General features: G+C 38.6%; 1 protein-coding gene across 4 annotated transcripts in view; it reads right to left on the bottom strand.

Moving 5' to 3' along the window:
* The window catches only part of LOC113557266 (serine/threonine-protein kinase MARK2-like), a 49,908-nt gene extending 22,644 nt beyond the window's left edge, over positions 1–27,264 (bottom strand). For all 4 annotated transcript variants that reach the window (XM_026962688.1, XM_026962689.1, XM_026962690.1 and 1 more), the window contains exons 1-2: positions 26,180–27,264; positions 23,916–25,049 (exon numbers count right to left, since the gene is read on the bottom strand). In XM_026962688.1, coding sequence (XP_026818489.1) covers positions 23,916–25,049; positions 26,180–26,725 — 1,680 coding nt within the window. In that variant the 5' untranslated portion in view covers positions 26,726–27,264. The remainder of the gene's footprint in view (positions 1–23,915; positions 25,050–26,179) is intronic.
* Positions 27,265–27,702: the final 438 nt, after the last annotated feature.

The following is a 27,702-nucleotide window of genomic DNA, read 5'->3' as shown; positions in this document are numbered from 1 at the left end:
ATTATTGTTATGGTTTTTTGTTGAAGCTACGTTTTTGTTTACATTTTATATCTGTACATGCGAAAATCATCGGTCCGCGGACACCGTTCGGCGGCGCGGTACTATCATCATCATCGTCATCGGTGCCGACGGCGACGATATTGTGAACCCGTCGTGTAAAATGGATTGTTCCGGTACGGTGATTTTCGGTAGGAAACGAGGCGAAATAATGATAAATAATAATTGCGTGTACATTGTGCCGGCCCGAGCGAAAACGGTGTAAAAAAACACAGGACCGAGTCCGATTTGCGACCGTGAAAAAAAAAAATTATACATTATGAATATAAAAAAATCGGTCGGTCAAAAAACCGCAAGCCGAGCTCCGCGATCTGTGTTTCCACTGGCGATCAGTCACATACTACAACGGGAGATTTTTGCGTACGAAAGAAACGGCGAGCCGCCACATCACAATATTTACCGACGACGGCGGCGGCGGCGTTAATTAATTAATTCGTACAAACGAAACGGTTTTAATCCTTTCTGTGGCACTCGAGACGACGGCCGGCGATAATGCGCATTTCTTTTCATACGCACGTACAATAATATAATGATATTAACATAATAATAATAATAAAAATGATAATAATATAATAATATAATCGTTATAAAATGGTAACGCTGAGGTAGATAACGGGCATGCCTCTCGGCGGCACGTGAAAGTACCACCGGCGGTAAAACCCCACCACCCACCCCACGTACACACCGACAACGTCGTTCGTTCCGTTAATCTGTTACATTACAATATGTTTCATTATGTGTACCAACGACGTCGACGACAACGATAACCGACTTTATGATACGCCCGCCGTCCGGGTGGTGCGACGGCGGCGGTGACGACGACTTACCGCTGAGACCGACGAGGCCGAGGCCGAGGCTGTGGCTGAGGCAGCGGCGGCGGCGGCGGCGCCGCCGGCCACCATCGTCTTGGGCGTAGTCTGCAGCGGCGGCGGCCACGGGGTGGACGACAACATTAGGTTGGGCATGCGCGCCTTGTGGAGGGGTAGGTGTTTGGAGGATTGGACGATCGGCGGCGGCAGTGGCGGCGGCAGCAACGTGGACGGCAGCGACGATAGCGCGGGGGTCGTCGGGTGCAGCGAAGACGCCGGCGACGGTTGTTGTTGGGACGATCCCGTCGCGGACTGTTGTTGCTGTTGCGCGGACGCCGAAGCGCCGGCGGCCAACGGCTGGGACGCAGCGGCCGCGGCGGCGGCTAGGTGTTCGACTACCGGCGGTAGCGACACCGGACTGTCGGTTTGGTGCATCCAAGTGATGTAGCTGACGCTCATCGTCGCGCGTTCCGGTGGTGTTCACGTCCGGCGAGAGGAGCTTGCGGCTAGACGAGGGCGCGAAGATTGCCGTTGTCGATTAACAACAATTCGTACGTTGCGCACCGGCCTTACGACGACGACGCTGGTGCAGTGGCAATGGACATCGCGCCGTTACGAGTTATGTGTGCCTCTGATGCGGTTTATCGCCGGGCGGACATCGCCTAAAACCGATGAACGTGTTTGTCGTCGTCGCTGGGTGGATATATCTCGTTTGGATCGATTCAGCAATCGCCAACCGATAACGGGCAGCAGGCCAGTGAGACGGACGGGCAAATACACAACGTGCGATCGGCACAAAGTCTGCGAGGCCTCCGGAACGACCCCGGGCGCGCCACTTGCACTGTCTCGGACAAACGACAAGAAACTGGTCCCACCGCTGCCGTCGTGTGCACTCGTCGGTCGGTCTATCCGTTGGTTGGTCGATTCGCCGCCGCCGACGCCGCTGTTGGCGCAACCGAACAGCAGAGTGCGCTGCCGCCGTCACACGCGCACCGCCCCGCCGCCGAGACCGAGAGGACTACGTTGCCAATTTGTTGTTTTTTCGCCGTCCGTCTCTGTCTCTCTCGCGTTCGCTATCTCTCTCTCGATATGTGTGTTTTATACGTTATTATTATTATTACATTATAGAAGAGGTAGTATATTATTATATTGTATTTGCTGTTTGGTGTGCGCGTTTCGTTTGCCGCCGCCGCGAGAAAGAAATCACGGGAAGGGGTAAAGGCGGCGGGGGGCTCCTCGGTGGGTTGGAAAATATTTGTCGGGAACGTGTCGAATCGGGCCGCCGAAGATTAATAACGATAAAGGGGAATAATAATAGTAAAAAAGAACGTCGTCGAGATAAATATTGTTTTTTTTTTTTTCGGTCCGGCGGCCGCTTGTCACACTTTTGCACAACGACACCGTTCGCCGCCGCGGTTTCGCGTCAGGTGAAACTCGGGCGCTGGTCCCACACACGCGCGCGCGCCCGATTGCCGTCATTATTCGGGCGCGCGCCGCCGGCGTGGGAATAGAAAATCCGACGACGAAACGTCAAAAGCAAATAGAAATCCGGACGGGCGTTACGGACGATGACGACGGTAATAATATCGTTATTCGCCAGCCTTTGATTTCCAATTTTCCATTCCGCCGTCGACGATATTTTACACGGTCCATTTGTCTCGGTGTTTTTCTCGGTTGGTTTTTTTTTTTTCCGTTTCGTTTCCCAAGTCGTCGGCCCTACGGAAAAACTCGTTGGAACGTTTTCGAACGTGCGCCGACGTACGCGCGTCGTGGTCGGACGGTAGCACCACACGTCGTCGGTCGAGACCAACCGCGAGCCGCCGCCGAGAAATTCTGACAACTCGCGCGTTTTATCATACGCTATTACGACGCATAGTCCCGTGACGAAACGTACTTGTGTAAGGCTCCCGCTGGAGGGACGGAAAACGACGAAATATCTCAAACAAGTTCATGTATTTCTGGACGTGTTTTTAAATTTTACCTAACGGTAACAAGTAGCGGTAAAAAACGGCACACCGAATGTAACCCCATAGGTCCGCGATTACTTGTTTACATCGCACGTCGTGTACGATCGGAATTATAAATTAATATATCGCACCTGCTGTCTCTGCTATTGTTTTCCATACGTCGTAATGACGATACGGACGAAATATTAAGTACATTTTTAATCATCTTCCACTGAAAACGGTTAAGCCTCCCGAATACTCAGGAACACTTTAAATCGATTAATAATTTTCAAATCGTTGTAGTGATCGTGTTGAACGTTGTTATGTTTTCGTCATTGTCATCGCCGCCGTCGATCGTCAACAAGTCCAAAAACTTGAAAGGTCAATCAATTTTTATTCCAATAATAAACTGGTAGTAAATCGCGTCACCCTCGTGTTCAAACTAAATGAATATTAATTATTCATTATTCATGTGATTCAGTGTATGTAGTATGATTGACGGCAATTAGTCCAGAAACTTTCAAATACAAAATGTAGACATCACGTTTAAAAACCAAAATAAAAAACACGTACCCATACGTTGATAGAATAGTAATACAATTATCAAATAATACATAATTAACGATTTTTGTAAATTCTAATCAACTCCAATGTAAATAAATTAAATTAAATTAGTCAGTAACAATCTAGATTAATCATCATATTTTCGTATTACTTTAATCATATTATGCTTTATGCCACTAGACTATTTGATCTTAAAAAATTTGATTATCATTTTAATACCATTTATTTATTACCTTAATAACATCATACAATTTAAGCTGATACTTCAGCAATGAACTAGTTGAATTCGTGAAAATATGAAACTATTTAACAAATATTTTTGTTATCTCGTTTATTATATAATAATAAGTAACATTAACTTTGAATGTATGAAAACTTAAACGACGATAATACTAAGTACCAACAATTAACTAGTAAACACGTCTAATGGATTCTTAATAAATTATAACGACAGAGTTGAACTTTGTAGGTTAAAGAAAAAAACGATGACTTGTAATTTCGAGAGAAAAATGCTATACATTTAATTATAATTGTTCTGGTTCAATTCTCAGAGTGGATGAGGCTAATTGGAAAAATATATGTAGGTAGATTACAACTTAGAAGCAAACGTTGTTCTACAGACAGTGAAAAAGAGATCTAAACAATATAATATTATATACATGTACTACTTAAATAGTTATATACATATATATTATACAATTGGTTATTTATAGTACACAATTATTATTTTTTAAACAAACGTTAGCTAGGTTAGTATTAATTAGGTCAGATGAAACTTGAATAAAATTTAATAATAGATAATTTAATGAGCATGAACACACGAATCACATAAATTATAGTGAATTTAAAATTAAAATTAAAAAATGTTTTACAATTATATTGCAGAACTAAAATACAAATTTAATTTTTTTCCATTTTTAAAAAAGTTCTTTATTTTTTTTATTAATGTTTACATTGTGTCATGATTATTTGTATGCAAATGTAGTCGATACATAAAAAAAATTAAAAAAAATAGTAACGATTACATTCAAAAAGCATTGGACCATTTTTAGAAGACGCCATAATATTATATGTGAAAGGATTATGTATAATAGTTGTGTGTTTTTTAAAATTAGCCTAATAAAAGGTTTACATGCAAATCAAATCAATTGCATCAGTCAGTTAGCAGCAGCTGTCTAAATAATTACAGGCATGCAACAATACAATTTCAAAACCTGCAACGACCATAAATCATAGTGTACAATATTATTATAATATAGTTTAACACGTTAAAAACGTGTAACTAATAATATTACAGTTTTTTCGTACTGTAAAGTTTTGTTAAATAATAATACTGATGATCTAATGAATTATAATATTGTTCGTCGTCCTAATAATATTATTTATCTCATTAAGAATCCAAACATTTCACGTGTGTGTTCAAACAGAATATCCTAAAGCCGGTAAGAAAATAATGACGTTCAAAATATAGGTACTGCATTAGAACGTATTCGCTGTTATCGATTTACACCATTATAATACACCAACGCTGATGATTTTTAAACTGTAATCAATATACCTATTTGCAATTGTTTTTATTATTATTTTTTTATATACTGACATTTACCAATTAAAACCACACGTTTAATTAACTTTATAATATCGCGAGCAATAAAAATACCTACCTAGTGTATAATACATTTCTATATTGGTTTTAATTATTTTTCAGTTAATCTTCATAACTGCGGCGTTACAAAATTCTAACAGGATTCACACCAAATAGAATCCTATAATAGAAGTTTTAACATCATACAATGACACTATTAAATCCTGCGATTATTATTTTATTTCCTGTAATTTTTCCGGCTCATCCAAATAAACGAACAAACAATGCACAACACAACACACTTCCGGGCGTCGATTTTTACGCACAAGTGCCAACGTACACTAAAAATGTGGCTGTGTAGTTGTATCGGAAGTATTGTGTTGTCCGATTTCCAATTTTCAATAATCACAACTGTTGATTTTATTTGGGTAAATTTAAAAAAAGAAAACGTATCCAAAACATTAGACGAACCGACTACCTGCGGGTATAGACGATTAAACGATTTCACTTTCGAATGCGTTTTTATAGTGAAAATTAAAAAAATATATATTCACAAAACTCGGGAAATCTATCAAAAAAAAAAAACCAATTTGTCTATTTATAATAATATCAAGGAATTTCGAATTCGATAGAATTTCTACTGCACAATATTAATTCAAGGCTATCGAAACAACGGGTTTTATTTTTCTATACACAACAGGATGGTGTACAGTTTTTCGTTTTTACGACGAAGTCGTTTATATAGTTTTTTGTTACTTTTTGTCGTGTTAATTATGACAATGCACGCATCTCGACAGAAAAACAAACAAAACATCTAACCAATACCTACCATCGAATTTAAAAATTCGCAATTATTGTAAGAAACAATCAAAAAACGACATCCAATTGTAATGGACTCATATGATTTTTACGTTCTTACTAATGCACCATGTAGCACGCGCATATTCGCATAGACATACTTGCACAATGAAAAATAAAATCGTGTAAAAACGTTTACTGTAACCGTTTATCAATTATCAACAATATCGAATGACCTTCAAACATTACATTATGATCGAAATGATAATTATTAAAATTAATATACCACCGGCCGTTTGAATAACAATCTATAAAGCTAATAATTATAATATCGCTTCCCGTGGGAAATGTTGGTTTGCTGCGCTGACGTCGAAAACGGTCGCAATGCATCTACTGCTATTATATTGCCGACTTTCTATGGCAATAAAATTATTGAAAATAATAATAATAATAAATGACTGTAGTTTTGGCACTAAAAATAATTTATAGCAGCCGGTTAGCCAACCGGTTCCCGTGAAAATGTCAAAAAGTAGACATTATTCCAAAGTTTCTGATGTTTAGGACAATAAATTCTTATGCATATAATATTTTATTATCGGTTTTTAATCGGACCACAGATAATCGCAACAGTTATCGCATATGTTATTCAAAAAACAACAGTAAAAAGAGGAAAAAATGTGTTAAAAGTATATATTATTATGTTGCGCAATGTAGATGATGGATGAGATTATCAAACTGCGTAATGTTCAGAAATGTTAGTAATATGGAAATTTTTAAAATACAGTTTCGCTGAATGAATCGTGTCGCATAATTTAAGTTCATATTGTGTGCACAATCTGTTGACATTTTCAACAGGTGTCATATTTTATTTTTATTTTAGTAGACTACCAGTTCATATTGTACACTACAACGTAGATTATTTTTTTTAGGTTTTTGACACTTGTGCTTAATAACTTAATCTTTCGCGTTCTATCCCGAATTCTCGACAATCGTATTTATATACAGACGCACACACCAAACTATTAAGCTCGTAAAACCCCCACAACAGTTAGATTTACAACAGGAGACGAAGAAGACTTCAGAGATTTTTTGGTAAGATTTAATATATTAATACTGCACAAATGTGATAAACTATTTATTATAAATATATCGTAAGAAGTAATGGCTATTATAATTTATTAATTGTAAATAAATTATAAATAAATCGATGCGAGCGTTGATGATGAATGTTAAACATACAAAGTGTTGAAAAAAAGAAAATGTTAATATCGAACAAGAACAATAATGGGAGAATAGCATTCGGTTCATATTTCAATAACACAATATTTAACATCGCTGACCCGGTCCCATTTCTAAAATTGATCGACGATGATAATTGATAATTGTTAATATGTGCACTATATCTCTAGTAAACAAACTTTAATATTCAGTCCAAACGTTATTTTATAATTCCACATCACATCTTGTTGAATGAATGAAAAAACCCAGAAACACCATAAGACTTCGGCAGTAAAATATAACTTTAAAAGAGACAAATCAGAAACTAGGTCATAAAGAATATTGAACATTATTGTACTTTTAACTACAGAGAAGGTCGGTCGGTCAGTGATCAACGTAATAATTAAAACATTCATTGCCTTCTTTTATTTAATCGATTTATGTAATAAAAATTTTAAATTAACAAACAAAAACACTGCATTGTTTTAATTAATTATATTGTTAATTATTACATAATAAAATACAATACACAATAATAAACAACAAAAAGTGAAATAATAACATAATTATAACACTTATTATTAAATTATTATATTTTCTAACAAATAAATTGGAAAACTTTGAAACACCATTTTTTTAAAAAATTTGTTTACCACGTGTCTTACGATTTACAACCGGGCATTGAACTCTTATCAATGTTTACTTAAGTATTAAAAGGTCTATCGATAAATGATAACAATATTACGTTTACTAAAAGAAAAACTAGGTGATAAATATATTCCATAGTTTCAAAAACGAACTTTAATATTAAAAATTCAACAACAAAAAATAGGCAATAATATTAATAAATAAATAATATCTCTTGCCGAACAATCGATTGAAGGGTCGGTTGACAACTACTGTAAAAACTGATGTACCTATAATAGTGGTCAATGAACCGAAAATACGACGTCAATATTTTTAAATAAATAATTACGTAAATAACACGTGAGACACGCATATAATATTATTATAGTGTTGTACATTATTATAATTTCTAATGACATTTCGTTCGCAGACCAGGCATGTAAAAGAAAACGTTTTCAGCCGAATGAATTAACAATTATCATTTGTGTCATAACAACATTGAATCAATATTACGGAAACGACGGTGTGTTTATTCACATTATTTCGTACTTACAAGCGTAAAATAGTTACTATTATTATTGAAAACCGGGAAACGATCGCTCATCGACAATAGAGGGGATAAGTGATAATACAAGCGGTTTTTAGAAAAAAATAATCGCTAGTAAAACTTTTATGTACTCACTACTCGAATATTGATCATCGAAGATATAATATATTGCAGTTATTAATTTTCGTGTACGGTGGATAAGTGGGTCATCTATATACTACAAAACACCAGTGAGGATTAGAACATATACATATCCAACACAAATGTTTGTCCTACACCGAATTAAAATTAAAATTGTTTACTCTTTCCTCCCGGTACCACAATGCAGATTTCAACTTAATTCCTTATTTTAACACTAGAAAACCGCTACCTATTTTCTATACCTACCTATTCTGCCATTTAAGGCACCTAAATAGCCGTTCCGCTATATACATTTATCTTTAATTCGGTAGATTTTATTCTATTTGTAAATAACTTTAATTCATACTTTAAGCTAATCTCTTCCACTAATTAAAAAAAAAAAGTAATTTTGTAGTTGGTTTACACCAAAAAATATTGTCAGTGACGTAAACTACAAAAAATAAAATATTTTTATTGTTATTATGATAGTAATAGTTGTAAGAACGAGCCTCGACGGCGGCGATGACGAAAGAGATCTGACCGCTGGTCAGTCTGTATTGCAAAACCTATAATAATAATAATAATAATAATAATAATGTATCTGTATGAAATTTTAAACTATTATCAGTGCATGGCAATTATTATTATTACAGTTATTATCGTCGATAACATTGGGCGGGGGTCGGTGGGTTTTTACCGTGCGCCAGACGATCAGCAGCGTGCGGGGCGCGAAGTGTATGTATTTTTGTCAAATGCCGCGACGACTTGCCAACGTCAAAAATCGTTTTCCTGGTGTAAAAATAAATACGCCGAACGACCAAGCAGTGACGGGGCAGAGCTCGTCGTCAACCGCACATGCCAGCGATCCGGAGAGGACACGACGCAACGTGAGAGAGGGTTGAGCGGATGTGCGGGTAGCGGGTAGATCTAGATCCTGCGACAATCAACACGTCTATAATAATAATAATAATAATAATATAATATCGTTTCGACACGACCGAGGTACGCGCGTCGGTTTTATTTCGGGAACGTATTAACTAACTATATATTACACGACGAGCAGCGTTGAGACGGTTTTAGATCAACGGATCTGTTTACCGGCAAATAAAATGCATCGAACCATCAGTAAGAATGCGAGTATCTATGGAGTCAGAATCGTTTTAAATCGGGTTCACAGCGATGTCGTCTGTAGAGTTGTGTTATCGTATTCTGATTGGCCATTGTAATCGTGGAAGTATTCGCTAACAATGATCCAACAAGAAGTTTCTAAAGTTAAGCCGACTCAACTTTTGGACACGACACACAAGACATGGCAGACGACGCATTAACTATAAACCGTAGATAATAAATCAATGGATACTACACGAATATTTATCACACAAGGATTTGGTGATAAGCTTTTATGAATATGGTGCTTGTTATTTTCATTGTTTTGCATATGACCTCAAAAAGACCTGTATTGTCAGCACAGACAATATTTTAAACGTATGGATAGGTCATGCACTGTATTTAAGTGTAATCGAAGAGCATACGTGTAACAGAAGTGGTTATATGCAATTAATTTATATTAAAAAATAAATGAATACGAAATTTCAGTTTGACGGATTAAAAGAAAAAAAAAAAACCTTCGTAACCGCGACTACGCATGGCCATTAAAGTAAAGAGTACACTTTTTCATTAACAGTATAACGCGTACATTAAAGGAATACTGGAGCTGATATGCATGACAAAAACTGTCCATCTGTCTACTCCAAAAACCATCACGTCCCGGTCAATCGTCAATCTAAATACGAAGTCCTCTTCGTTCTTTAATTATCAATATGCTTTTTAACTCTTAACCCATAATAAACGGAAAACTATTAAAATTCAATGATCACGCGCCACGCAGTAACGTAACGGACCACACCGAAATAAGCGAATCGCGCGTGACCTAACCCAACCACCCACCAGGTGCGTTTAAAATCTCTAAAGGTTTACGCGGACTCATACCCGGCGAGGGTTATATTAATTTCGTAACGCGTCACTATACGCCGCCGCCGTCGTCTATTTTTCGCCCCCAACACGGTCGTCGTCGAAGGAGATACAACTACGACGTTCTATTAACGCGTCGGTGGTCTTTTTTCGAAAAATCTCTCGGCGCCCGCCGCCCGCAGAAGTGCGTGGCGCAATGCCAAAATGTTGTGGAGCGTTCGACCGGCGCGCACGGGCGGCATCTCGTCGTGGCGATTTTTCGCTGGCAGGGCGCGCGCACCGCCCTCCCACCGCCGCACCGACTGTGACGTCGACGGCGGGGCAGGACGAGCACCGCGCCCCCGCGACTTGTCCGCGAACGCGCGCGCGCGCCCCTTGTTCGTTTCCGCGGCCAGAAACGACGTCTTTGTCCGCGGACGGTGTCAGCAGCAGCGGCGGCGGCGGCGTCCAATCAATATAGCACGCGCCCGCGTTTACGTCGTACTTCTAAACACAATATTGTAATGATAATAATAATATTATCAAACTGACAAAGTCTTCGACGTCTTCCGCTCACGCCCAATCACAGTGACTACTTTCGAAAACCGTTTTTCCGGAAACGCGAACGTGTCTGCGCCTCGCTACGTGCCGGTAATTCGTACATCGCAAAGGTACAACGGGTTATTACTCGTGATAATAATATCATCACTGCTCGGTAGTGGCCATCCACCCCGCAAACTATCATTGCTGTGGCACGAGCACCGCACCGGTGGCGTGGAGGGAGTATATATACGTATATATAATATTATGATACTATAATATTATAACCGGTGCCGGCAAAGTGTTTGCGCCTGCAATTCTGCTACGACGCATACACACGTACACGCGTACAAACCTATTGTTGTCATAGTGTCGTGCCCACGCACTTATAATACCCACACGATATCTGGTTACTTTTACCGGTTTTACCGCATCGCGCGTTGCACGCGATCGTCGTCAGATCTGTGATCGCCACCGATCATTTCAAACCAACCGATTTTTCCTCTGCCGTCGTACATCACTATCATATCATATTATATATATATATGCAATAAGCTTGGCCGGAAAGTGTTTGATAATGCTACTCGTGAAGTATATTATTTACTTCTATATTCACACCGAGTAAACCTAAAATTAAAGGCTATTTTGGAAGCCCACGGGAAGGTTATGTTACACATTTTATCAATAAAATTTTTTTAACCTATATCATAGAGATCCATAGTTTACTTATTTACTTATTTACCTTTAAGTAGCAATGTGGTTCCAATATATAGTGGTTAGGTGACTACAACTCTTATCACAAGTTAAGTAACCGATCTAGTTTATTGTGTAATATATCTGTGTTGTACGTAAATATTATATTATATCGTTTTGTGATATACGAGGTAGATTGTTTGAAATTCAATATAATATTGAAACAGTAAACTTGCTGAAAAAAAACATTGCATTCCATAAATTCCGAAATTCGAGAGGAGTTGAACGAGTGACGACAAATCAGATTTTTTATTGATATCATACAATAGTCGAAATTTAAATCAAGCAACCCACCCATTTTTATTTATTTGTAAACGAGTTAATGCACCAACACCTTTTTCGCCATTCTGCGGAATTTATTTTTCTTCTTCACGACTATAAATGATAATATAATATTTATTTCTGAGCTGCGAAAACATATTGTAAAATAACCAAACGCATATTGCGGTTAAACACGTCTGTGATATTTTTTTTGACCAGGGGCGGATTTAGTGCGTGAAAACCGGGGATTTATAGTTTCTTTGTGCAAAATAATATATTTCTAACCAAGCATTATGGCGGTTATGCGACGTAAGTACTATTATTACGATACTCATATAATACAACAATTGGTCTTCATTGAAATATATCATGATTCAAAGCAAACACCGCGTGTGCATTTCTTTTTTAATTTGAATTCAAACAAATTACGTCAAATGATACAATTTTAATTGAGACTAATGATTAAAAACATTAACGACAGTACGACTGTATGCTTATTTAGCACTATTAGTGTGTAGTTATAATCGTGAAATGAATTACATTATTTTGTAACAACGTTCAAGGGCGCTATTGAATTGCCTACGCAAAACGCCTTCTAATATGATATATTTATGTCGGCCAGGACCTTCAAAATGTGTGTGTGGTCAATAAAATGGCGTCAAAATCATCAAAATGACAAAATAATAAATATACATAAAAGTTACAATCTACTTTTAAAACTACAATTTTACTGAATAATCATATTATACGATAAATATAGTGTAAATCAGAATACACGATTAAAATATGTATTATTTCTATCGAACTATGGTTATAATAATATAGAGAATTTAAATATATACGAACATATAACTTTACATAAAAATCGATAAGGATAAGTAATTTACTTTGAATTATTTTTTACGTAAATTTAATTGATTGGCGAAATAATAATTTACGATAAAGAATGTAAGTAATTTTGATAGACAAATTATTTATTAGTTGTAAAATTAAAAATACTGAGAAAAAAACATCAACACATTCATTGAAAAATTATCCATTTTGTACAAGTCAATGAATTTCATAAACCTCCATTCCCTACTATTACCGTAAACTTTGGCGCACTTCGTGTAATAAAATAAATGATTTCAAACTAATTTAAAAGCAAGGAAAATATATAACACTTATAGAATATACACACAAATATCGAAATTCGTACAATTAAAGAATCCGCACGTAATATTAAATCTATTAGTATGAAGCACACATACACATACGTACAAGCTGTTATTTTTTATAGAAAACCAATATTTACGCTTTAGGAATGGTACAAAAAAGTTACAACAAACATAATTGGACGTAAATCCCACTTTAAACGACATCAAGATATTTATTTGAAATCGTTTACCCTGACAATCCCAAATGGTTTGCCATGGAATAAGAAGTATTCAACCTTGCGTATTATGTAAATATAAAAATATAATAAAAACCACAACATCATAATACAATTATAAATTTATAACGCTGTTGATTTTCAAGTTTTAAAGAAGCTTTGTGTGTTTTTAATCTTATACATCTACAGCAAAATTGGTTATAGTTAGTTGGTTATAATTAAATTAATTAAAAGCGTCGGACAGGCAAACGACACAGAGTGAAAAACTAACTCAGATAAAAGTCACTGCCTCTATATAGCGTGGGTGGTTTCGTGTTTTTATTAGATTAAATTGGTGAATTTCAAAAAAAAAAAAATTATACAGATTATATGCGTTCATGGAAAAAATATTAAACAAAATCCGTTAGCGGGTAAACATATAATAAATATTTTGCAGTTTTTAATACAACGAAAAGCGAGCAATATTGTCAATTTTATTTAAACAAATATTGTTAGTTTTAACGGAGTTTACAAACGGGATTAAAATTTGCTTGATGGATGTAAAATTAGAAGTGGCTTTATATAATATTATCATGTGTAAAGCAATACATCATCGTCCAACGAAAACCTGTCGCACATACACATACAAACGAGATAACCACGTCAAACAACAACAACAACAGCTGGATGGGCTGCATAATATCGTCGTTGACGCCAAAAACTATTGACGAATAATTGTCATTATTATTATTATTATATGCAATCGCTTTGGTAAATAAAAATATAACGATAATAACAAATTTAACGCCGTATGCGTAATGCATCACAAACAATTTGAAGAACAGAAAGAAACGTTTTCAACGGTTGCCGAGTGTTATACAGTTATGATCGTTTTATAAAACCTAACTAAACAGTAAAATAAAATACGAGAACGTGATGCATTGATGCCTACATGACATGTGTCTGACATATATAAACGTACAAGATACAACATGGCAATTTTGCATTTAGCACAATCTATTTTGTGTTGTTATTTTTAATATTATAGTAAATTTATAGGTAAAAATATTATCCAAGTATTTTGTAGTGTTGTAATTTTCAAGTTATGTACATTTTTATGTCATAATATCGTCATAACTTACAATAAAATTAATGTTAGAAAAAATCCGACGAGAGGATACATTAATATTAAAATTATCAATATAAAATAGATTAGGCTGAACGCAAATTTGCGTGTTGTCTTCGTCTTATTAACACGCGACATATCAAATTTATGTTCGGCAGTTCCAATCTAATGTAACGTACAGTTCAATAATAGAGAGAATTTCCAATTATATGTACTTTATCGTGGGTTTTTTACGATATTTTAGATATGAGTATGTATATCAAAATTTAAATATATATATCACAACACGCTTAAAAATAAAAATATCGCAGAAAAACATATAAAATGTTACATTCTTGCCTTAAAGTTTAATATATTCATCTACTTAATAAAGATAATTACACAAAATTGGTATTGCTGAACACGGTTGTATTGACGGAGATAACACACAAGGGCACCGTATCTAGTTGAAGTTAGATATAATATCTAAAATAAGAGTATAATTATTTATAAGTTATACAGTTATAATGTATTTCGATATCGCGTGTATAATATTATTATATTTCTGTCAGTTTGTCCATGCACGGAGTGTCGCGACATTTGCGAGCGTTTCACATTGCCGATGGATACCACTACGTTTTTATGTGCTTATCGTCGTCGTACCCAAAACGTCATACGTTATACGATTTTGGACGATAAATATTATTTTTAAGATTACGATAAAATATAACAATATTAGTATTATAACGATACCATACGAAATAAAAACAATACCGAGTGTTCGGTCGATTGGTGTATGTATTAATATTATAAACGGCTTTATTATTAATACCGGTATTGTATTTCCCGGCGGCGATATGATACACGACCGTGTTATTAAAGACGATGACATTAAACCGCCGCCGCCGATCGCATTTATCTAAAAGGACGCTCTACCCGCATGTTTGTCTCTGTCTTAATAACGCGTATCATGAGAAATTTTGTGTTCTGAATAATCTGTTTTACTCGTCCTTTTTAAACATTTGAGTGATATACTGTAAAACTATTATTTTTTTAAGGTAAAAATATTATTCTGGATGCCATGAAGGTTTTTCTTTGATATTTTAATTTTTAAACTAGTTATGAGTATTTTAAATTTTTACAAAAAATATACTATTATAAAATGCTTGTTTTAAAATTAAAATATCAAAAAGAAATCCAACGAAGGGTGCGTTCTAATAGTAGTATTGCCTTTATTTATTTTTTTATAGTAGATCTATTTACTCCAATATTACAAATAACAGAATTAAATGGATTAATCTAATCATAAAAATATATGCCATGTTGTGACATCCGTAAGACGGAAACCACACGTCATGCGGGTATAACGTCCTGTTCAATGCTCTCTTAACGCAATACGCAATACCGTCATGACAATAATATTACATTAAGAGGACGCCATACCCGCATGTGTTGTCTCTGTCTTACTAACGTACATCATAACAAATTTTCGTTCAGTAGAATACATTTTGTGATGTTAGCTTTAATATTAGAGTAAATTTACCTATTATCAAATTTAAAGGTAAAAATATTATCTAGACAATGGCAAATGCTTTTTAATGATATTATCATTTTAAAGCGAGTTATGAACATTTTAAAGTTGTTATATTTTAAATAGCTTTAATTCACTTTAAAATAATAATATCATTAAAAGAATATGTCATTGTCTAGATAATATTCTTACCTTTAAATTTGATAATAGGTAAATTTACTTTAATATTAAAGCTAACGTCACAAAATGTATTCTACTGAACGAAAATTTGTTATGATGTACATTAGTAAGACAGAGACAACACATGCGGGTATGTCGTCCTCTTAATATAATATTATGTTACGTCCCACCGAACATGATCATTTTCCGCGGCGTTCACGACACGCGACGACACTGAGTGAACGATTTTGTGACAATTCGATTTGTCGGATCCCTTATGTCGCCGTCCGCACAATATTCTCAATGTCACCCCGGGGCCAGTCAATTTTCCCATATTGGAATTTAAAAAGTCAAGCACGTTACATCGCACGAATGTCATGTAATATATTATTGTACTCGTGCATGTGTATGAAGTGTGCATGTCGGGAGGGGAGGGCTGGATTTAGATTAAATTGACCTATGGTTAGACTGTGGGGATGGGTAACGGTTATATAAACCGATCAAAATAGCGTTGGAACGGCATTCTGAAAATGATAACACTCTGTCACTGGCACTGTAGGTAAGTCCGGTAGTTTCTCGTTGGTGCGCGGTATCGGTGGCGGTGGCAAGTGAAGAGGACGCACCCGAAATACGCAAAATACACGACTTACGAGAGAATGAATGATATAATAAAAGTCAACGAATATTTGCACAGCGGGGCGAGTAGATGCGTCTTATGCGTATATGTTGTGTCGTTCTATACAGTACACTACCGTCAGCCTTATTTGTGTTTTCACCTTTGACTGTAAAACAACGGTCGCACTATTTTCTCCGTTTCACGGGTAAGTATTTAGTATTTAGTTTTGTTTGTTCGTTTGTTCACCATACACGTCGTGGAAGGAAATGCATTGAAACACGACGAAGATTTTTGGGAGGATTCAACCGAATTACTAACGATGATAAACAATATGAGCGACCCATGTTCGGTAGAAACAGAGAGAAAAGGAACTCTCGGGACACACCCGGTATGCATACACGCGATTACAAGCAACATGGGGCGCCTGGCAGTCGGGCCGAGCTTCACAATGCCGTGTGCGCACACAACAACGTGCTCGGTGGCGGCGTTGTGGCGGTGCCGTCGACGGGGTTGGACTGGTGGAAGGGTAGTTTATAGATGGGGGCAGCGTAGAAGGGTTTATGAAATCGTGTCTGCGCCGAAAATGCTCACCCTTCGACTACGACGAACTAATCGAGGTATGTTTGTCGTTTATGAATTATACATTGTGATTAAAACACGCTGGGAAAAAATATTTAACAATATTTTGATATACCAAATATTATAATTACGTAAACACTATGTGACGGTGACGCCAGTAATCGAAACAAATTCAATTGATTCATTTCTGTGTAGCATATTATAAAAATACAACAAAGGATTGGACAGGACACGATCTTATAAATGCAAGAAAGTTATGCTTTGCAATCGGATTGACGACCAACTGAGGAGTTGAATTATTATCAATTTAACCCTCGTGAAACTTACCTCAACATTTCAGAATTCGATAACCCATAAAATATAGGTGACGTTATATCCATTTTTTACAATGATAATTACAATGAGCGTGCGTGTGTCGTTTGATATTACAAACGAAAACGGCATCGGGAATAATACGAGCACAGCGTGGGTGCGAAGGATGACATCGTTTTGTCACGTAAAAATACACAACGGGAGACAATAATAAAAAAACGGAAACAAATTCATCATTCCGAACACGACTAAAACCTTCCGACAACAACGACCAATGCGCATCGCACGTAACCTACTTACGGTATTATATATACGCTGCACCCATTATATAAATATTGTTGTTTTTACGCGTGCAATAATAATAACGACAATAATGTGTGTGTACTAATACACAATATTATAATATATAATAATATTTTTTTAAGGTGAAGTAGAAGTAGGCACGTATTGAAAATTATACGGGCGCGCCGCACGTACAAGTTATTTTTATTGCGCGCGTATTATACAAGTCTATAAAAGTATACCGACTGCCAATATCGATTTTTTAGGACAGCCATCGTGTGCCATCGTGTAGGTACACTGTTGTTAGACGATCCACGGTGGCGACAATATCATACCGAAGGGTTTTTTTTTATACATATTTATTAGACAATGACCTACTCCGAAAAAAACAAGCGAGAAAGACGCAGCGACGGACAGCCGCGCGTCGGTGGGAAAATATAACGCGTATGTGGTGTATACGAAATAAAGAGTTTAGCCCGCTATATTCACTAGGTCTGTTTTGTTTACTGCTGGCACACGAAATGTATACACTCCGATCGTTATTACCGTTTTATAATTTAATAATATAGTTCATAATAAATACTATTTTAAAATAATAATAATATCATCGTAATTTACTCCGACGGCGACGACAGTCGAGCGACATGCGACGGCAATCGTGGTGTATGTGTGTGTATCGATTAGAAAGTTTCATTGACGCCCACCACCCGTATTATTCACTCGACCATGTTCCCCGACACAGACTCGGTAGCGCACAACATAAAAAAATATCCTGGCGAGGGTCGTGCGTTGGCTTTTAGTTTACGCGTTTGCCGTGAATATTAAAATATTGTTGTACATGAAGGCGGCAGGGATGAAAAAAGCGATTCTGTCCTATTTTATAGCCTAAACCCAAGTCGGCTTTTTTAAAAAGGGAACCATAACGCGCATGTTGAGTGACAAAAACTCGAGCGAACAAACAGAAGCTATTGCCGCAGCTTCACCACTCAGCCAGTGTTAGAAGACCAAACCAACGGAGAGGGTTGTGGGGTGGGGTGGAGCCTGATCACAAAACGGCTTCTTTCGGTGACGTCATCCCGAATGCAATCGGCCACGTTGGAATTATAATAAATAATATTGTATGCGTCTCTTCCTTTCCTCATCGTAAACTTCGAAGAAACCATACGCCGATTTTTAGACATAAAAAAAATAAAATTGGATAATAATTACTGTAACTGTTGTTGTTGTTGATGTTATTATTGTCGTTAATAATTTTATGGATTCTTTGAAATCGAACGGTGGGAATGAAAAAATAAACAAATTTACAACGCTTTGTATAATATATATATATAGCTCATAATATACGCACCCGCGAAGTGAATAAAAAGTAAAAGGAAGTTCGATAAATGCAGTGTGATGAAAGAACACCCAGGAATAAATAATAACTCAAGGACCCTTCATACTCTTTCTTCGCCGTCTTACTATGTAGCAGTTAGGTAACAAATAAGCTATCATAACGGTTTTGTAGAGTTTAATCAAGCCGGCCGTCTCCTTTATACTGAATGATACTATGCTTGGTGCATTAATTGTTTGATATTTTTAGACGTTTACTTTCCTGAGATACAGGTTTCATGTGCTAACGCAAACTATTATGATATATATACACACCTAACGGATTATTCAAATAATAATTGAATAATTGTGGAAAATTGTTCTTCCTATTGATGTAAATTTACGGCTTTACCCTAACCTTTAAATGAGCTATATTATACGAGCATTTATATACGAATTAGGTTTAATACTATATTGTATTGTATACTTTTCATTTCTTAAATTCTTCTACACACTAGTAAAAATCCATACATTTTCTGTTTAATTAAATTAGAATTAGAATTATTGTTTTTCACAAATTTAACGGGGACACGTGGCCTAAACTAAATAACAACACAGTAAAACTAAATAATGAAACGCGCGCGCGCGCGTGATTTACCTTTTATAATCAAATTTATAATCGCCTATAGTAAAATAAATATGCACTTTGCGCATTATGTTGACACGTAATGTTCGATAACATTAATTGACCCTGAACTATGAGTGGTTGTATTAAAAATTTGTTTTTTTATTTAGCTATTTTATGTGTCAAAAATTATGATAATCAATATTAGTAGTATCCCAACAAGTTAATTAATTATATCGTACACATAATACTTAAATAAAAAATATATATACAAGTAGTTTAAGTAATTCCTTAGTACAGTGTTCGATTAGTTGTAATTTACTACCAATTTACTGATAATTATATGTGGCCTAAATTATAAAACGTAACATTAAAAACAAAAACCATAGTTGGAAAAATATCGTCAGACGTCACGTGTTTAAAACATATTTTGATCTTGTTCAATTTAATATAATGAAAGTTGCAATTTTCTAAAACATGTACTTATTATTTATTATGTGGCTATACATTAAAATTAAATAGCTTAAAACGCTAAGTAGAAACTATTAATTTATTTTCAAATAATCAATATTCATTATAAATGGCGCATTATGAAAAGGTAAATCTGGGGATAAAAAGTTTCTACGAGGTCAAAACTTACAACAGATTACCTATATAATTGTATATATCTGAACCTATTAGAGAATATAAAAATGATTTTATATTTTACATTATTCAGCAAATTTGAAGGAGAAAAAAAGTAATATACAACTTTGAATTATTTTCATCACGATAACCAAACAACATATACAATTTTTATTTTTATTCATTTTTCAACCGTAGGTACGTAGTAAGAAATAAGAATATTCAAATGTAAAAAAAAATATTATTGCACATTCCAACAATACCGAGTCACGACCATTTAGCATATAATATACTTGTATACGACATGTTAACAGAGTCAAGTAAAATGATACTTGAATGAAATAAAAATAAATTAAAAGGTCTGCGAGAATAAAATATAGTGTGCGAAGTTTATGAGAAAAAAAGGGGATGACATAATGTTTTTTTTTTTTTGAATTTTTATTCATCAAACAAATGTGTCGTAACATCACGCGTGTTAATAAAAATTACACGGTTGTCATTCTTTTCCGGACTAATTGCAATACTGCACGTTATTTTATTAATTTTTTCGTCCAGTTCGAAAACGACAAAAATGTAAAGGCCACGCAAGACGACATGCCGCAGTGATGACTATAATAATATTATCCTTTCATTTTACAATAATATTATGTTGTGTTTTATTACTAAGTTCAAGGCAGATATCAAAGATATTAAGAAGAAAAAAACATTATTATATAGGTACGTCAAACGGACGAGACGACGATACGCGAAAATATTATAATGCATGATGTAATAATATTATAATATCGCATAAACGAAAACCAGTCGAGTCATTAATAATTCCCGCCGCCCGAAAACCGGTCGTACGCCGAGCGCATTGTCACACAGCTCTAGATGTATAAAGAGTATTTTAGAGTAAAACCAATGCATTCGTCCAGATTAAAAGGACCACGCAAATTCCTCACTCACCTCCTCCGACTATACACACAGGTGGTATTATCATTATTATGACCCCGTCGTTAAAATCGTCGAGTAAAAATTATAAGTATGCAGTAAGCACGCATCGAAAACGTCTTCGGCAGTCCGGCGCTCAACAAGGTGCAGTTTAGTAAGTTTTAATATTATTCAAATCATTATTATCATTTGTTTTCATATATTTAATGATGCGTAGCTGCCGCGACGATGACCTTGCCGGACAACGACAACTGACAATACTTTGAAAGTAATAAAAAAATAATTATAATAACGTAGCAATAATCTTATAATATAATATTCTTAATATTATTATTCTGTTATGTAGTGCATACGTGCGGTGAGCGCATTGCAACATTTGCACTGGCTTACTATTATTATTGCAGCTTTCCTGACGTGTTTTCGCGTGCGGTGACTCAATACGCCATCATCGACCTTTGTGAATAAGGAGTAAATGTAATTTAAATTGAGCGTGTGTGTTTCAGATAGGCAATAAAAAAAAGTACAGCCGTTCCTTTGTGCGAATATAAGATGACAACGGCGGCGTTGCGCGGGCGGAAAAGCGAATGAGTGCTTTTGATTGAAACGCGAGGCGCGCGTCAAACGTCTTTGTAGTTATCCGACGGGCACAAACCCGTAATGGCATTAAGGACCTTTTAAACACGATTACAAAACTTGACCGAAATGATATATTTTTATACTGTATTAATATTTTTTATGCAGCGTGCAGTGGAATATATACATTAATATTGTTGTCGTCATCGAGGCAGAGAATAAAAAACTCTGTTGTCGTCGATGCGCGGTGGTCAACGTCGTACGATACGAATGTGTAATATTATAATATTATTATAGTAGTGTCGACGTGTGCCAAAAATAAAAACTACTCCCCTTTCCGATTGCCAAACGCAATTGTGGTATCCCAGTTTTACCTATAAACGGAGCGCGGCGCGTAGAACACACAAGCACAACTTACGAGACGATGAGCGTCACCGCGACAATTACGGACGCTACTAAAATCTCGGTGGCGCGCGCACGCACACGCAGGTACGGCGACGGCCATCGTGATTTCTAGAAATAGTTTTAAAGATCATTTTAGGGGGAAAACCGATTGCGACTATGCAACGCTACAATCGATGTATTGTGCACCGGGTAGAGGTGATCATCTGTTTCGGTAATCGTTAGTTTTCAAAATCATCCAGCGATGAAAATAAAACATAATAATAGGCAAAAGAAAAATGTAATATTATTATATATAGGTGTACTACTAGATTCGAGACATCGGTTGGCAACGCCAAGAGAATGTATGTGTGCACGCACGCACACACACGATATGCGTGTGGTGCAAGTAATAAGTATGTTATTATTACGATTTTACATAATCAATATGAGCACAGGCCAGTGTACAAACTACATACTAACACACGCACGCGGGCGCTCGCCACAAAACAACACAAAAGTCATATGTACAAATAAACATCAATTCAACTTCTTCTTCGGTGCCAGAACTCATCGGATTAAGATAAATAATAATAATATATTCGTTCCTAGAGCGGTTAACACGTGTTGTGTTCGACCCGTCAAAACATTTGGGACGGCCAACGCGAAGAGCCACGATTTTTCACATTTTTCGTCAGCCACCACCGCCGCGGTAGATAAAAAAACGGATAACTAGAAAATGTGTTACGACGACAGCAAAAACAGCGGAATAGTAGTGGTTACGTTACGCGTAATCTCGCCGCCGAATGCTAACGTTCATAGTAAGAATATGTTTACTGTAAAAACACATTAATATTTGTATTTTTTTTTTTTAAATATTATCAGTTATCGCCTAGATTCTCGTTTATAAAGGTCAACTAATATTACCGCTAGGAGGCGATTAGTACGCGGCACGTTTCGCGCCACACATACGGTATACGTTGTTGACTTAACTGCGCTCGGTTTTTGTTTTTATTTTTCGAGCTTACCGGCGAGAACAACACCGCTCGAGAGGGATATTTCAAAATGCACCACAAGTCCATCCCGTGCTATCGTAATAAGCGGTTTTACAAAGCGGATTATTCTCTATATTATATTATATATTATTATCTATTATTTACAGTAGTGTACGAAAGATAAGAGGGCACAAATTAAGATTTGCACAACACTACGACACGATTAATCCGTTATCTGGACGCCGTTGCCACTCAATACGATAATTAATAAGAACAGCACCTAGACACCCGGCCCTCTCCGCCACCACACACCGCCCATCATGTTACTGCGGGTCGATCAGAGTTTACGACGAAGCTCTATGCCGCCGTGACAGGACGGCGAGTGACGACGGTGGGCTAGAGGAGCTGAACGAACCCATCGTAAATCGTATTACTTGTAATCAAAACTTGCGGTTGCGCAACACCGGTGGTAGTGCCGTAGGTACGTTTAATATTTGCGTGTGCCATTCGCTACTAATACCACCACCACCACCACCACCACTACTACTACTACCGCGACCGGCGGATCGAACCACCCTCCAGGACAACAACCGTTTCGCGTTTCTGATATCAGAGAAACACGCGAGCTCCCGTCGACACGAGGGGATGATGCGTGACATTTTCGCCTTTGTAGATTAAAAAAAAAAATACATCGACACGCGTAAAAATCGAGACGAAAAACCAATTAGTTTTTGTAACACAATTTTTATTCCCTGTCGCTTACCGGTGTCGCACGTTGTTGTTGTCTCGGTCTGGCGGCGCCGGCTGTCGACGACGCGCGTTGTTTCTGTTGTTGTCTGGGCGACGACGATTGTCTACCGGCGGCAGACGATTTGGTCGCGGCCGTCTGCTGCTTGTGTTTGACGGGCTTGGCAGCGTGTTGGGCCGCCGGCGGGTTTGTGCCGCCGGCGGATGTTGTGTCCGAACTCGTGTCGGCCGACGACTTGCGCCGGAACGCCTTCAGCCAGCCCAACCGTTTGGAGTGCGTTTCCGCGGCCCTGGAGCCCACCTTAGTGGCGGCCGACTTGTCTTTTTTCCCGTCACCGCCGCCGCCGCCGCTACCGACGGCCCGCTGCTGCTGGTGTGGCTGTTTGTGGCCCCCGTCGTCGGCGGTCGACGACGACTTTTCGGCCGCGCCGTCGTTCTTGGGCGTCAGCAGCTGGTGCTTGGCCTCGTGCTCCCGCTCCAGCTTCTTCAGCTGTGACTCGACCATCGTCAGCTCGTTAAGATTGCTTTCGATCATCGGTAGACCGGCCGGCAGCCGATCGCTGTCCGTGTCGCTGCTGCCGCTGGACGACGACAGCGGCGGTTTCGGGGACCGCTTGGCCGCGGCCACGATCACCGACGGCTGGTCGTCGATCTGGACGTGCTGCACCCTGAACCGACTCTTCTTGACCGGCACCGCGGTCGCGGTCGTCCCGGCCGCAGCCATTGCCGCCGCCGTAGCCGTCTGCTTCTTCGACGTCGAGTCGCCGGCTTTAAGCTCTCCTTGGTTCCGGGCCGACCTTTGCAACGTGTGTTTCAGCTTGTCAGGCGCGAACTTGGCCCATGCCGTGGACTTCCAGACGTCGTCCCACGTGCGCATCGTGAGCTTGAATCTCGATTCCATTATGGACTTTTTACTACGTAACCGGATCAGCGGCGTACCGTCCTTGGTGGTCAATATACCGTGATCGGGGTTAGCGGGTGGCCGCTGTAAGCCGCCGTCTTCGTCGTTGTCGTCTTCGTCGTCGATACCGGCCAACGGCTGAGCGTTTTCGTCGGCACCGTCCGGTTGTGGACGCGGCGGCTGCTCATCCTGCTTTGGCTGTGGTTGTTGTTGTTGTGGCGGTTGTTCCTTTTCACGATCGTCGTTACCCTAACCGGAAATACACGTGGTCAGTTAACACATCGTGTGTGTGCCGTTGCGATCGCGCAATCGCACACGTCAATACATGCGATATTATTTTATAAATGGCGCGTATGACAACACATAATAGACTCGTTGGAAACAAGTGGTCATACAAGCCGCCGCCGCCGTTGACGACAACGACGACGACGACATAGCTGGCTCGGACAACAAAAACAATACCGTCGACCGTGATATATACACATAATAAAATTATACTATTTATTTCATTGCCCCGATTACACATATATTATGTACATAAAGGTATTGTACTATTGTAATTTGTATTGTACGCGCGTCGAAACGGCTTCGAACGAATAATACATAGCAGGTGTCATAATTAGTAGATAATGACGTCCAAGGCCGCAGAGCTTGACTACCGGTGTTACGCGGTTATTATAATTTCGTTTAACGCCGAGATACACACGGCGGGCACGGTATCTCAATAACTTGAGTTTTCGAGTGAATAATGACGGCAAACGATTAGCCGAAGATAGATATTGTCATAAGAGATAATAGATAGCAAGCCACGACCGTTTGCCGTGCATGTGGTGCAAAATAGAACGTGGGTAAATACCGTTGGTATTTTTTTTTTAAGATTTGCGTGTCACAACAACATTGGCGACGGTGTTTGTGAATCTCCTTAGTGATTCCGAAATGTGTATTAATGACGTTGAGCGTCAACTTTGCAATACTATAAATATCGTATTACTGCAAAACTCAACGGATTAGAAAATTACGCTTGAACTCGAAGCTCGAAATAATGTCAACTGTATTACTTCAACTGTTATACTACTTCACAACTACTGCTACAGACTAAAAAAGCAACTACGCGTTCTGTCTCGGCGATGTGGTATAGGGGCAAAGGGTCAAAACACGCTGTCGTCGTCTTTACTAATATGAAATTATTATCATTATTATTATTATTGTTGTTGTTAACGGAATGGAATCGTCGTGGTTTAGGTAATTGAAGAGCAAAAAAACGATTAGTTGTTCGAGAGGGGGGGGGGGGCGAAAAAATTTTTCTCCTAAACCACAATTATATAATATATATCATTTCCAACGAGTCTATACGTGTAAAATGTCGTACGGGTTAATACCTCTTCCGGATTTTGATCGAAAATCCGCTCCAATTGCTGTTTAACCGGCGAGTTACCATAGCTGCCACTGTCGATGAGGACGGGCCCGCAGGTCTGGGTTTGTTGTTGGTCGTGCTCTGCTCCGGTCGTCTGGTAGTCACCTGCACCCTCGGTTTTGTGGTGGTCGTCTTCATCGTCGTCCGATGATCGTTCTTCGGCCAAGTTCTGTACCTCTTTGGACTTGCAGTCCAATGGTTTAAACAGGTCGCGGACGCTGACCTTGCGCGACGGATCAGCCATATCCAAGTACGGTCCGACGGTTTGCGTGCAATCGTTGGAAAATCTCGTGTTTATGTCGTTTACCAAGCTTGTGGTCTTGGTGGCGACCGTATCCACGGCGGCCACGTCATCTTCAGCCCCGGAATCCTCCTCGGCCACGGCCAGCAAGTTGTCGCATTCTTTGGACTTGGTGCCGAGCGGTACGAACAGCTCATCCAGATTCACCGGGTTCCGGCGGTCCAGCACGGGACCGCACGTCTTGCTGTAGTCGTCGTCGTCGTCCATCATCGTCGCACAACCGAACGACAACACCTATGCGACAAGCTAACAGTGTGCGGGGTGTGGTGGTGGTTGATGGGTGTCAGTCCTCGGCGCGTAGTGGTCGACACGAGTGTCGGGTCCGACGTTGGTCTCACACTACTAAAAACGTATCGCCGGACACGCGTCCGCCCGATTTCATAACACCACGGTTGTTCGCGATGACGACGGATGTCGTCCGGTCGAAAGGTAAAAATATATTGAAATCGAAAGAAAATATACGAGGCAGAGAAGAAGAGTCTATCTCTTATCGGATTCAAAACCGTCGACGAAAAGTAAACGCGCGCACGCCGATGCCCCGTTCGCCACTGATGCCTGCGGCCGACGGAAACTCACGGCGTCGGCTAATGGGGTCTTAGTGCACGCGAATTGTGTCACGCGAACCGACACACACGTACGCACACACAAACACACGGTAATAACTGCGTCAGAGCGCGAGCGCCGCCCGCGAACGGTTCACACAATAAACGTGATGCGAGATAAACACACACACCGACTACAACACACGGCGTGTGTGGAAACGGACTGCTGCTGCTGCCGCCCGCCGCCGACGCCGCCTTCGAGCAATCGGTCGGTCGGTCGTCGTACGGACTCGCCGCGCCGCCGCCGCCGCCGCTGATAACACGCGCGCCACCATAGCAGCACGCCGTCGCCGCAGCGGTGTGTTACCAAGGCGGCACACCGCGCGCGCGCTCGGTCACCGAGACGGCGGCGGCGGCGGCGCTCGGTCCGCCCGCCCGAGAGCTGCAGTGTGGCAAACAACTATTACGATTATAATATTAATATAATATATAATATTATTATCACGATAACGCGACGATGGAAACGTTTTTCGATTTTCGACGACATCACACACACACACGACGTCATAACATTTTTTTTTTTCGTGTCGTCGTCTTGTTGATGTGTGTAATAATAATATGACAAATGACGATGTAATAATAATA

Source organism: Rhopalosiphum maidis, chromosome 3 (assembly GCF_003676215.2).
Source record: "Rhopalosiphum maidis isolate BTI-1 chromosome 3, ASM367621v3, whole genome shotgun sequence".
NCBI lineage: Eukaryota > Metazoa > Arthropoda > Insecta > Hemiptera > Aphididae > Rhopalosiphum > Rhopalosiphum maidis.
This window is presented reverse-complemented; position numbering and strand designations above follow the sequence as displayed.